This window comes from Fistularia commersonii, chromosome 5, assembly GCF_037954325.1.
Source record: "Fistularia commersonii isolate RoL2024-O1a breed Wild chromosome 5, RoL_Fcom_v1.0, whole genome shotgun sequence".
Lineage (NCBI taxonomy): Eukaryota > Metazoa > Chordata > Actinopteri > Syngnathiformes > Fistulariidae > Fistularia > Fistularia commersonii.
Window position 1 is genome coordinate 486,537 of NC_141288.1, and position 13,414 is coordinate 499,950.

At 51.2% G+C, this 13,414-nt stretch overlaps 1 protein-coding gene across 1 annotated transcript; it reads left to right on the top strand.

Moving 5' to 3' along the window:
- Positions 1 to 7,470: 7,470 nt before the first annotated feature.
- Positions 7,471 to 10,038, top strand: LOC147233743 (transmembrane protein 53-like). Its single transcript, XM_086146264.1, has 3 exons — positions 7,471 to 7,629; positions 7,736 to 8,196; positions 9,578 to 10,038. Exons 1-3 carry the CDS (start codon positions 7,604 to 7,606, stop codon positions 9,937 to 9,939), a joined length of 849 nt encoding a protein of 282 aa, XP_086002390.1. The 5' UTR covers positions 7,471 to 7,603; the 3' UTR covers positions 9,940 to 10,038.
- The last annotated feature ends 3,376 nt before the right edge of the window (positions 10,039 to 13,414 follow it).

The following is a 13,414-nucleotide window of genomic DNA, read 5'->3' on the forward strand; positions in this document are numbered from 1 at the left end:
CCGGCGTAGGTTGGACTGAGCTTCCCTGCTCTCTCTCCTCCCTCCGTCCCTCCCTCTCTCTCCCTCTCTCTCTCTCTCCCTCTCTCTCCCTGCCCGCCTCCATCACAATGCTGGTGGACACACCTCGCCGGGCGGATTGTTTGCCCATTGGAGGTCTGCGTTTCCCACAAAGTAGACACACACACGCACACACACATGCGTGCACGTACACGGCGCTCGGTCGCTGTGCCGGTTCTGCACGTGGAGGAGCAGAACTTGTGTGTGACCATGTGAGGGCGATGACCTCATGGTCTCAGAGGGAGGGAAGGACGGCGGTGGAGGATTGAGAAGAAGCAGCTGTGGTGGTTGCAGCCGCCGAGTCCATCAAACCCCCCGCAGATGAATGAATGGGCAGCGGCGAGCGTGACACAAACAAACAGGAAGTTCACGCTGAAGTCGAGCCCACCTCCACCAGGGGGCCGAGGCTGACGCCCCAGCAGGGGCTTTTAAAGACCCCTCGGAGGGGCAACAAAGAAGCACCTCTTTGACTGAACATTTACTGAACATTTACTGAACATTTACTGAATATTTACAGAACATTTACTGAATATTTACTGAATATTTACTGAACATTTACTGAACATTTACTGAACATTTACTGAATATTTACTGAATATTTACTGAATATTTACTGAACATTTACTGAATATTTACTGAATATTTACTGAATATTTACTGAAGACCTCCTAACAAGCACTCTTTCACAGCTCTTTACTGTAAGAATAATTACTATTTTTACTGGAGTAGTTGCAGAAGTAGTAGGTAGTATTAGTACAAGTATTAGCAGTAGCAGTGGGCATGGTAGTAGTTGTGGTGATTGTATGAATATTAGTAATAGTAGTAAAAGTAGTAGTGGTATTATCATTATTATTATTGTAGTAGTACTAGTTGTAGATTAGTGCTAACTGCTTGTACTACCGGTGTCTTATTCAGTGGTAAGTGTAAGTACTGCAGCGATTCACTACTGTTGGTGTTTATTTAGCAGTCCTGTTTTTTTTATTATTATTATTATTATTATTATTATTATTATTATTATTATTATTATTATTATTATTGTTATTATTACTATTAGTAGTAGTAGTAGTCGTAGTAGTAGTAGTAATAGTAGTATTAGTAGTAGAAGTATTATTATTACTATTATTATTAGTAGTAGGGGTAGTAGTTGTAGTAATAGTAGTGAAAGTAGTAGTAGTAATAATACAAGTAGTAGTGGTTTTATTATTTTATTATTGTTGGTAGTAGTAGTAGTAGTTGTAGTAGTAGTGGTAGTTGTGGAAGTAGTAGTAGTAATAATAAAAGTAGTAGTGCTATTATTATTATTGTTGTTATTATTAGTCGTAGTAATAGTAGTAGTAATATTACTAATAGCAGTAGTAGTAGTAGTAGTAGTAGTAGTAGTACTGGTAGTGGTGGTGGAATTATTATTATTATTGTTGTTGTTGCTGTTGTTGTTATTATTAGTAGTAGTACTGATAGCAGTAGTAGTAGTAGTAGTAGTAGTAGTGGTAATAGTAGAAGTATTATTATTATTGTTATTAATATCATTATTAGTAGTAGTACTAATAGTAGTGGTATTATTATTATTATTAGTAGTAGTAGTAGTAGTAATGGTAGTGGAATTATTATTATTATTATCATTAGTAGTAGCAGTAGTCGTAGTGGTGGTAGTAGTAGTAGTAGTAGTAATAGTATCAGCAGCAGTGGTATTATTAGTGTGATTTTGTGGTTGCTGGGAATGATGTGGCTGTGCTTTGGGATCCAATGAATTGTTTTTTTTAACCTTGAGCTGAGCGGAAACAGTGAGTTATATTTCAGGCTCGCGTGTCCAACAACAGCTATCGCTCATTAAACGGACGTTTAACCGTCACCCTGGTGTTTCCCTGACCAGAAGGTTACAGTTCTACCAATGGAGGTATGAATCCATTCCATTAATGCGACTAAAGCGGCAGCAAAGAACAGTCCTACGTGATATTTGTGTAAAACCCTCCGCTCTCAGGTTTGTGCCGGTGTGTTAGCGCCGCACAACAACTGTGTGTGTCTGCGGCCTTCAAGCTGCAGCGTCCACACCTTTCCGTCCGGCGTGTCCAAACGCATGGACGCACGTGTTGCGGCAGATGAATTTCTTCCAGAGAACACGGTGGAATGACATTTGAAGGCAAAGTACGCAGTGGAACTATTTTCTTCCAAAAAAAAGAAAACCAACCCTTTGGACACGGAGCTTCAATAAAGCTCCTCTGTCTGTGAAGGCCTGCCGTCGGAAACATTGGCCGGAGGGAGCTTTGTGCAAAACACGCCAAAGGCCCAAATATGACTTCCTGCTCGCTCTGTGTTATGTCTATTTATGGCGAGTCCATACATGTCATGTCTTTATGTGTCAAATATGTGTCTCTATATTCTGTAAGGATATATGCATAGCCATTATCAAGTATGTCACGTCCTTATATGAATGTCTATATATCTTTGTCTCAACAGCAAGTCCAGATCTGTCTTCTTTGTATTTGGTATGTCTTTATATGTCAGGTTCACAGTCTGTGTGTCATGTCTATATGTCCTCAGTCAATATGTCACATCTTTGAGTTATGCCTAAATGTATCATGTCCATGTATGTTGAACTATATGTGTTGTCTATATATGTGTCATGTCCATATATCTCATGTCTCTATGTTTCCCTATATGTATCATGTATCTCTAGATGTCATGTTTATGTTTCATGTCCATAAATATCATGTCTGTATGTCATGTGTATGTATTGATATATATATATATATATGTATATATATGTGTATAGGTATCTATATATGGATGTGTATATATGTTTATAGGTATGTATATATGTATGTATATATGTGTATAGGTATCTATGTATGTATGTATATATATGTGTAAAGGTATCTATATATGTATGTATATATATGTTTATAGGTATGTATATATGTATGTATATATGTGTATAGGGATGTATATATGTATGTATATATGTGTATAGGTATGTATATATATGTGTATGTATATATATGTGTGTATAGGCATGTATATAAATGTATGTATGTGTGCATCTTTTGGATGTGCAGGCCGTGGTCTCCTGGCATCTCCTCCGGGTTGAGCGGTGAAACCTCGTCCTCTGAAGGAAGGTGTTTTCTCCGTGGACGCCCGGCGGTGACCTTTAACCCCCAGCCCTCCGCAGGGGGTGTTAGAGAAGCTTCCCCTTGTACACCATTTCCCCTCGGGCATCTCCTGCTTATCTCAGGTATCATCTAAAGTGTGATGTGATACCAGCTTTGGCAGGACATCTTCTGAACCCTCCTGAAACAATGGTCGAGCTCCCGGCCAAGCCGGGTGGTTTCCTGGAGGTCCTGCGTGCCGTGGAGCTCCTGTCCCAAAGCGGGGCCTGACCTTGGCTCTCCTTGCTATTCTTACCACCTTCACTTTTACCCTGCTGAGATGGAGAGCAGCTTCTCCTGCTGGCCGGCGCTGAATGCAGGGAACCATCACCACGCTTCCATTCAGAAGACCGGGAAGCGTGATTGGACGCGACATCTGCTTAGATATTTAATGTGGCCTCCGAGACGAGAAGGTTCTGGAACGCCCGGGACGTACGTCTGCGAGCGAAGATCTTTTTTTGGTTTCTGCAGAACGGACGCGGTTTCTGTGGTAAAAGGCAAAGCGTCCACCTTCTCACCGCTCTGGGATGGAGACATCCACCTCGGGAGCAAAGGTTCTGACATGTCAAGGTGTTCGGATCAGGTATGGGAGCAGATGTGCGGGACCTCCGCCTCCCGCCCTGAGCCGGGAGGTCCCGTGGGACCTTCTCCACCGGCCGAGCACTTTCACACACACTGTTTCTGTCGGCGGGTGCAGGTGGACTTCACTCCACGGCCGGGACAAACATGGCTTTTTCTCAGGTCTGGACGGTGTCTTGAAGACACCGCAGAGAGGATTGGCATCCTTTGCCAGAGCATGCTGAAGAATTCAGTGTGTGTGTGTGTGTGTGTGTGTGTGTGTGTGTGTGAGAGTCCTGCTGGCCTTCAGCCCACGGATCAAACAAAGCAGACTGGGAAGTCCAAGTGAAGTTTTTTGGGGACGGAGACAATGGGCTCCATCTTTAGCTGCTGCCTTCTGGCCCAGTGCTGCACGCCACCCTTTCACTGACTCCAGAGGGTCACGACCCCGTTGTTTACTGTGTGTGTGTGTGTGTGTATGTGTGTGTGTGTGTGTGTGTGTGTGGTTGTTGGTATAACTGATTGGTCCTGCTAGATGAGCATCAGTGATGACCTTGGTGGAGGTCGGAGTCCTCCAATCCTGCAGGAGACGTGTGGATGAGAGGGTGAATGGATGTCCCTCTAGGAGGTTTGAATGAATGACTGAATGAGCTCCAGCTGTGGGCCCGTGCAGGCTATGCTGTGTATGAAAGGAGGCTCCTGCTGGTTCTTCTGTCCGACGTGGGTTTCTGGTCCAGAGGGAGCCTCAGGTGCTCTCTGGAGAAGCTCCTCCAGGATCCAGACGCCGACCCCTAAGGTCCCCGAAGTTCCCCGAGGCCGCTCTGGAGAACCCACGGAGGTTCCTCTGAAGTTCCTCTGATCCTCCCCGCCTTCTGGTCCTCCGTGGTCTGATCCGTCATGTCTTCACGAAAGCAGCGACACTCCACCCGGTTAAGACCGGCTGGGAAAAAAAGGCCCGTTGGAATTTCCACCCCCTCGACCCTCCGACCCTCGGCTCCACGTCCAGAGAAAGGAAAGGGCACATTCTTCCTCCCTTCTTCGTCCCTTCTTTCCCTCGGCAGGAACAATGGGGGGCTGCTAGGGAACAATGCAGGGAGGAAAGGGTGGGAAGGGCCTTCAGATGAGGGTGGGCTTCAGATGATTGGGGTTTGATGAGGAGAAAGCAGGGACCAGGGTCTGAAGAGGAGGGTGACGTAAGGGGGCGCAGAGGTGGTGTTTTTGTGGGACTGGAGCCGTTCCTCAAGCATGACTGGCTCTGAACGGAGCCACGCCGAGCAGGAACGACCGCGGCCATGGATCTTCTTCACTCTGGAGATCCAAACCCTCGTGAAACAGTGAATATTTGTCAAACCAGGCCAAAAGTGGAAGGAATGCCTTGGATTAGCACAGCTGCGTGGCGAGAAAGAAAAAATAACATCACCGATCATTCACTCAGATTATGGTAAAATAAAAATTGTATCTGTGTGTATATACTGTGTATGTATGTGTGTGTGTGCATGCGTGTGTGTGTGTGTGTGTGTGTGTACATAGCATATATTCTGGACTATAAGTCACTCCAGAGATTAAGCTGCACCGGCCAAAAACCAAACAATGAAGAAGAAAAAAAAAAACCTACATAAGTTGCACTGGACTATAAGTTGCATTTTTTGGGGTTAAATGTATTTGATGAAATCAGAGAGCAAGAACAAACATTTCCCCTCTTAGTAAGAGTGGAATAGAGAGCAGGCTGAACAGGTGTTATTCAGGTGATTATACCATAAACAACATTACATAACAGGTTCAGCAAACTCACTCAATCCATCGGGTTCTTCATCTTCGACGTCGCACCGCTTCAGCTTCTGACAGGCTTTTCTGGGACGTCCTCCGTGTTTTGATAGCGAGGCGGTTGCGTAGCATGAAGCGCTCACGCCAACAAGGTCCTCCCGCAAAGTCATTTATATCCATCGCCTTGGCGACGACCTTGCGGAGATGTAGCGGCAGCGTTGACCGGCTCTGTTCAAGCACCCGGTCCTGAACTGGTCCCTCTGGCCCGGACCATCCAGATTTTAGCCGCCGATTAGCTTTTCTTTGTGTTCTTCATTGCAGTTGGAGTTTCCTCCGCTCTCAGCCTGTCCCTCACTGGTTCTCATTTCTGCCCATCAAGTTGTTTTGAGCTGCACATTTTCACTCCTCGCAACTGGAAATCTGCAGAATGATTTTCTTTTTGGAGCATTTGTGTTCAGTCTTCATAAGTTGATGTTTAAACTTTACATCTGCAGTGGTCGGGGAGTAACAGGAGTAGCGGATACTGGCGAGCAGGCCGAGAGCGCACTCTCACGGCTGGCAGTGGGAAAATAACTTTGTGTGTGTGTGTGTGTGTGTGTGTGTGTGTGTGTGTGTGTATGTATGTATGTATGTATATGTATATATATATATATATATATATATATATATAGGCCTGTTTTTATAAGGTGAGAAACCACTAACCTGTGTGTGTGTGTGTGTGTGTGTGTGTGTGTGTGTGAGCTGCTGGGGTTGGAGTTAAATGTCATGAACACGTGTCATGAACAGGGATGAACGTGTTTTTTTGTGGGTGGACGGATGGAGGTGTGAACGGCTGCCAGAAATAAGTCCCCATGTGAGGACACCTGCTCCTGGTGCGTGTGTGTGTGTGTGTGTGTGTGTGTGTGTGTGTAAGGTAGGCACCTTCTGCAGAACAACGGCACGTAATAGATGTTGACTCCTTGGATATGAAGGTGAAGGAGGAGGACTTGAAGTTCTGAAGGTCATCAGTCCAAAGCAACGCAGAGGGTGGAGAAGAAGCGGAGGGACGAGGGCGAGCAGAAGAAGGAGAGCGGAGAAGAGTTGCAGCCAGGATGGAAGGAAAGGTGGAGAAGACGGAGGTGAAGAGCAGCTGTGGTGTCTGGTTTGGAGACACTGAGGACGAGACAGGAGGCAGAGATGGAGATGTGGAGGTTCTGTCTTTAGGAGTGAAGAGGAGGGAGAAGATCAGGAAGGAGGCCATCAGAGGGACACAGACGGTAGATGTTCTGGAGATACAGTTTGGACACGGACAGACGAGGCTGGTGAAGATCTGGTTTGAAGGACGGTGAAGTCAGAGGAGGACCAAAGAGGTTTATGGATGAGGGGAAAAGGACGGGAGGTTAGATGGAGGCAGATGATCGGCGGTGGAGACCCAGGAGGAAGCAGAGGAAGATGTTTAGCTTGGAAAGAAATGTAAAGTTCAGTCACTGACATGGAGATGCTCAGCATCTGTCCTCCCTTCCCTTAGAAACAGTGAGCAGGTGATCAGAGGTCCTCAGCGGGGCCTCCTGAAGACCATCATCTCCACATCTTGATCTCCACGGCGTCCACGGACCAGCCGGTGGTCTGTGTCTCCATCTGGCGGCGGCGCGGCGCCGCTGCGCTCCGCACCGGCGGACGCGCCGCTCTGACCTTTCAGGTTTCCGCATTTAGACGGAGGGGAGGACACCGCGCATGCGCACGCGTGCGTGTGAGACTAAGGGGAAACGAGGCTCCGTCCGCCGCGAGACGTTCAACGGCCGGGGTCGTTGTGACGTCACGTTCATGACGTCACATAGGGGCGAACGGCGAAGCGCGGCCTCGTCCGGGGTGCGAGCGCACGCACACGGTCGGGAGCGTGAGAGAAGCGGAAGGGGGACGGCGCGCTCGGAGGTGCGCCGGAACGCGCGTCATGAGCCGCGGCCGCGCATGCGTCGCCGAGCGGGAGCGCGCACGGCAGCGACGCGGCGGAGAGGAGAGCGCGTTGCGTTCGCGGCGGCGGCGGCGGCGGCGGGAGAGCACCGGAGACCCGCGGACCCCCGGCGGGGAGGGGGGGCGTTACCATGGGAAACCTGCTCTTCAACACCGGGTAACGTCCACGCGTGCGTGTGCGCGTCAAGCGTGAATGTAGGTCATGCGGCGGTGATGCGGGTTCATCCTAACCGCCCCCCCCCCCCCCCCCCTCCCTCCCGCAGGCTCCTCCCGGCCGAGCGTCCGGCCTCCAGCCCGGGCCGCGTCGCTTCCAGGAAAATCAGCAGGGGCATGACTTACTATTATGGGATATCCGCGGAGGCGGCGCCCCCCCCTCGCCCGCTGCTCCTCTTCCTGTCGTGGCTCGGCGCCCGGCCGGCGGCGCTGACCAAGTACCTGGACGGGTACCTGGAGCGCGGCATGGACGTGCTGCTGGTGCAGAGCAGCGCCGCCCACTTCCTGTGGCCCCGCTGGGGCCTCCGCTATGGCCTGGAGGTGCTGGAGGTGCTGGAGGAGCCCCCGTTCTGCCGGCGGCCCGTGCTGGTCTACGCCTCCTCCATCGGGGGCTACACCTTCACCCAGGTGCTGGTCCACGCGTCCGGGGGCCGGGGGGGCCTGCCGGCGAGGGTGGTGGGCCACATCTACGACAGCCTGGTGGCCGGAACCCTGGAGCACATGGCCACCGGTGAGTGGCGGCCGCCGTTCGATCCTTCGGCCCGCGTGACCTCCTGCTCCTCCAGGGGAACCTCAGAGGAACCTCAGAGGAACCTCAGAGGAGGCGGCTTTAACTGAACCACTGAAACGACCCACGTCTTCATCCAAAGGTCTGAGACGTACGGAGTCGTGTGTCGGCCGGTTGGTTCGGTATCTACAGGTCTCATCCGGGCCGGAGGGCTTCCCCCCGGAGCAGGAGGTCGGCGGGTTACTATGGAGACGCACGGCTTCTCCACGCCGGTTCACCCGCCGCATAAAGACGCGCTCGCTCGCTCTCGTCCGCACGGCAATCGGAGCTTACGGACGCTCGCCCTCGTGTATCGAGTCCGGACCACAAACCCTGGTCCCCCTTTGAAAGGCCGGATCTCCGTTGGTCCGGCCTCCTGCCTCCAGAAGCTCTGGAAGTGTTGCAGCACGGCACGATTCAGGACGGATCTTCTGAGCCGCGCCGTCGTCTGATTGGCCGAAAGGTTCCATCATTTACATGGAATAATATTTGAAACGACCCGTGTGATCACAACAATGTTAACCTCTTAGCTGTTGACAGTTCATCCATCCAAGGATCCATGGATGGATGGATGGATCAATCAATCGATCAATGGATGGATCTATTGATCCCTGCCTCCCGGCCCTCAGAGCAGTGAGAGATGACAGTGTCTGCCAGGCTGTCTCTCTTTAACAGTATCAGTATCAGTTCCAAGTTCCCAAAGGACAAAAGGTACAAAGCGTTGCCTGGCAACCCAGCCAATCTGACACCTCTCAGCGTTCTGTCCTTTTCACCGCTCACTCTGGCAGCCAATCCCGAGCTGCCAGCTCACAGGGGGCGGGGCCGAAGCGAGCTCTGGCGCGCGCTGACATTCCAGGAGGTGTTTCCTGCCGCCCTGGAGGCCGGAGCAGATCCGGCGTGCTGTCAGGCCTCCCTGGTTCTGTTCCAGGAGGGGCGGAGCCTCCATGTTCTCCCCCGGTTCTCCCTGGGGTTCCTCGGGGTTCTCCTGGAGACCCTGCACGGTCCAGCCGTGTGAGGGTCTCCATACGAGGCACTGTGATTGGTCCCCATGACCGGGATAGGCTCCGCCCCCTCGATCCTGACCGCGGGAGAAACTCTTCGAATGACTAACAAAGGACCTGGAGAACGTCACGTGGCATCACTCCGATAGGCCGCTGCGCTCTCGCTCCTTCCCTCTGATTGGCCGGCCGCACAAAGAGCCGTGGACGTCGGCGGGAGGTCCTGGGACCCGGGTTCTTCTTCGTAGACCTTCTCAGATCATCTGAAACACCCGGAGGGGAGGAGGATCCAGATCCTCCTCGATGTTTGCCCTTCTCGCTCTGCAGCTTCTGGTTTCTCCTTCCAGGTCTCGGGAAGACTCTGGTTCCTCGCCTGGAGCGGCTGGTGAAGAACATGGCGCTGCTGTACTTCTGGCTCTTCAAGTCCAGCACGGTGGACTTCTACCGCAGGAGCATCCAGGTCTTCAACGACAACCCCATCACGGCGCCGGCCCTCTTCCTCTTCTGCGACAACGACGCCCTGTGCGACCCGGCCGTGGTGGAGAGGACCATGGAGAGCTGGCGGCGGAAGGGCGTGGAGGTGAAGAGCAGGAGGTGGAGCGAGTCGGTGCACGCCGCTCACATGCGCTGTCACCCGGAGGACTACCGCGCCACGCTGGAGAGCTTCCTGACCTCGCTGTCCTTCTCCGCCTCCTCCTGCAGGGACTGAGACCCCTCGCCGCGGCCATCTTCTCCTCGCGTGTTTTGGTTTGGTCTTCTTATTTAACTGTTTGATTACATCTGCTCTCATGGAATAAAACTTTGGATCCTGGAACGTGTGAGCTGTCAGATGTTTTCCACCAGAATGCATGCCGGTTAGCCCCGCCCCCTCGCCGCAGGAGGTCCCCGGTTGGTTCCTCCCTGTGTGGAACCGCCATGTTCTCCACGTGTCTGCGCGGAGACCTGCATGGTTCCTCCCACAGCCCAGACACATGTGGTCCAGCAGAAACCCCACGCTGACCAGATGTGTGGATGTCAAGGTGAAAGGTTGAGGTCCACCTGGCCCCGGAGGCCCCGGAGGCCCCGGAGGCGGAGCCAAACCCACATGGACCAATCAGAAGCTCAGCTCAGAGACCTCCGGACCAGGAAGAAGACCACGAGGATGGAGGTGTGCTGGAGGGGCGCGCCACGGTGAGCACCGGAGTGTGTGTGTGTGTGTGTGTGCGCGCGCGCGTCTTTACGCACGGATGTTTGAATGAGTCATCAAGCAGGTCCGGCGTGTCGCAAACATCAAACGTATGAAAAGCGATAAATGTGCGTCTCCCGCCACACACACACACACACGCGCACACTCCACTCCGAATGACGAGTGTGCGTGAGATGGACGCGCGGCACATCCGGGGCTTCCGGGGCTTCCAGACGAGCCGGACGTTTCTTTTCCCCGCAGAGGCGGGATTCGTGCGGGAAAACGAGCGAGTGCGAATCAATCTGTGAGTTTGAGCGTTCAGTCCGTGACCCGCGGAGAAGCTCAGGGGTGAAGGACACTGGAGCTCCTCACGGAGCTGGAGAACATCCAGGAGTCTCTATCATGTAGAGACTGGATGAAGCAAACCAAGCTTGACTGCCTTCACCTGTTTGTTTGCTTCATCCAGTCCTGCAGAGGATGTTTGGAATAAAAATGCGCATAAAATTCAGGTTAAGCGCCGCCCCTGGTCGGTCCTGTGGAAGAGACCTGGATCTTCTCCAGCTGGTCTCCAGTGGAGTGTGAGTGCTTCCCAGGCCTTTCCTGTCTCTTACCGGCCTGTTGCTTTTCCATTTTGTCCTTCGCAGGGCTTCACCTCCTCACTTCGGGGGGATTCACTGCAAGAGTTGCACCAAGCTAATGGGACGGGTGGTGAGTCTCTTTCTCTCTCACACACACACACACACACACACACACACACACACACACACAGAAATACATCATCCATTGCAGTGCCATCTGCGTTTCAATGCCACTGTCTTTCGATGCCACTGGATTGTGATGCTACATCCTTTTCGATGCCACTGTCTTGTGATGCTACATGCTTTTTAATGCCGGTTTGTGATACTACATCCCTTTCGATGCCACTTTCTTGTGATGCTACATGCCTTTCCATGCCACTGCTCTGCGATGCTACATCCCTTTCGATGCCACTTTCTTGTGATGCTACATGCCTTTCCATGCCACTGCTCTGCGATGCTACATCCCTTTCGATGCCACTGCATTGTGATGCTACATGCCTTTTGATGCTACATGCTTTTTAATGCCACAGTTTGTGATGCTACATCCTTTTCGATGCCACTGTCTTTCGATGCTACTGTCTTGTGATGCTAAATGCTTTTCCATGCCACTGTTTTGTGATGCTACATCCCTTTCAATGCCACAGTTTTGTGATGCTTCATGCCTTTCCATGCCACTGTCTTGTGATGCTAAATGCTTTTCGATGCTACTGTTTTGTGATGCTACATCCTTTTCGATGCCACTGTCTTTCGATGCTACTGTCTTGTGATGCTACATGCCTTTTGATGCCACTGTCTTGTGATGCTAAATGCTTTTCGATGCTACTGTTTTGTGATGCTACATGCTTTTTAATGCCACAGTTTGTGATGCTACATCCCTTTCCATACCACTGTCTTGTGATGCTTCATGCCTTTCTATGCTACAGTGTTGTGATGCCACCTACCTCTCATGAATGTGCATGGGTGCTTCTGCCTTGTGATGCTACCTGATTTCTAATGCTACCTGTCTTGCATTGCTACTCGTCTTGTGATGCGAGGTATCTTGCGGCACTACTCCGCCTTTAAACGCTACCTGTACCTTACTTCTGCCTGCCTTACTGCTGCCTGTGTGGTCATTCGACCTTTCTTACAAATGCTTCCTGTCTTTTGACGCGCAGTGAAAGGGAGGCGTCCTCCTCTTGTCGGCCAAATTTCCATCCGTCACTTCATTTGTTTTGCTTTACTGAATCTCAGAATGCATTTTCTAAACTGAAGCGCAAAGAGCCGTTAAATCTGTTCCGGGACGTCGGCGCTTGTGATGTTTCCTACTCGCTCTTGCTGCCACGTTCAGGGGCGGCAGCAGCAGCAGCAGCAGCAGCAGCAGCAGCGGCAAGCAGGCCTGTGGAACGGAAATGCGGTAAACCATGCTGTGGCAATTTGCAGGAGTGGCAGTCTCCCCAGAGAGGGTTTCAGGTTCAGGCCTTAAGATGAAGATCTTACAAATGTAAGCTTTTCAGTGTTCCAGAACGGATTTCATTCGGTACCGTATTTATTTCCACTTGAACTTTCCTTGGTTTGACCAACAGCCTCCAGCAATTTCCTCTGCGTTCCACCACCGGCTGCTTTGTAAACCAGCGTTGGTCTCACTGTTCTGTTGCGCAGATGAAAGTGCCCTTTCTGTCTGAGACGACTCATGAAATATTAAGGCTCGGAGATTATTTACAAGCGGCGCTCCTGGAGCTCTGAATCCGCGCTGATACGCCGGCAGAGGCCGAGGCTTTCCGAGAGCGGGTGCTTCGTCACACGGCCGACGAACGCGGAGGATGAGTAACAGGAAATATCACCCTTGGAAACATTGGCGTACAGCGCAGAGCCTTACAGCTCTGCTCATTGATTGGCCAAGAAGTAGCTCGCGATTCTCTCCCACTGATGTCATATAGATGATCAGATAGGTCAGAGACATTACATTCCAAAGCGTCTTACAAAAAGTGCAATTCAGTCACCAAAGATCCAAAGTAGCAGTAATCGGCAGTCAGAAGTCACCACTCTACCGAATAGCCATCTTAAAACCAGCAACTCTGGCAAATGCAGAAGCTCTGAAAAGACTCTGTCCTCACATATGTAGCAAAGTACCGGGCTGCAAGCTGCAGAATCCACAATCCTTAAATCCAGAGCACAGCGCGTTGCCAAATTCTAGCAGTAGCTGAATCACGCAGGTTTGCACAACCGGGCACCCGGACGCCAGTGCCAAGGTCTGATCCAGCACCACGAGAGGAAATGCCATGTGAGAAAACTCCTCTCTTTCCCCCGACGCCGGGACCGGCTGCTCCACGTCCAGGGGAAAGGGCTCAAAGTTGTTCAAGCTGCGTTCGGGAATGAGTCGGATCCTCCCTCCGACCCTTCTGGAGGAGGCGGTGGAGACTGGCTAGATGTTTGATTTCAGCACGTACACAGTTCCGGCAGGA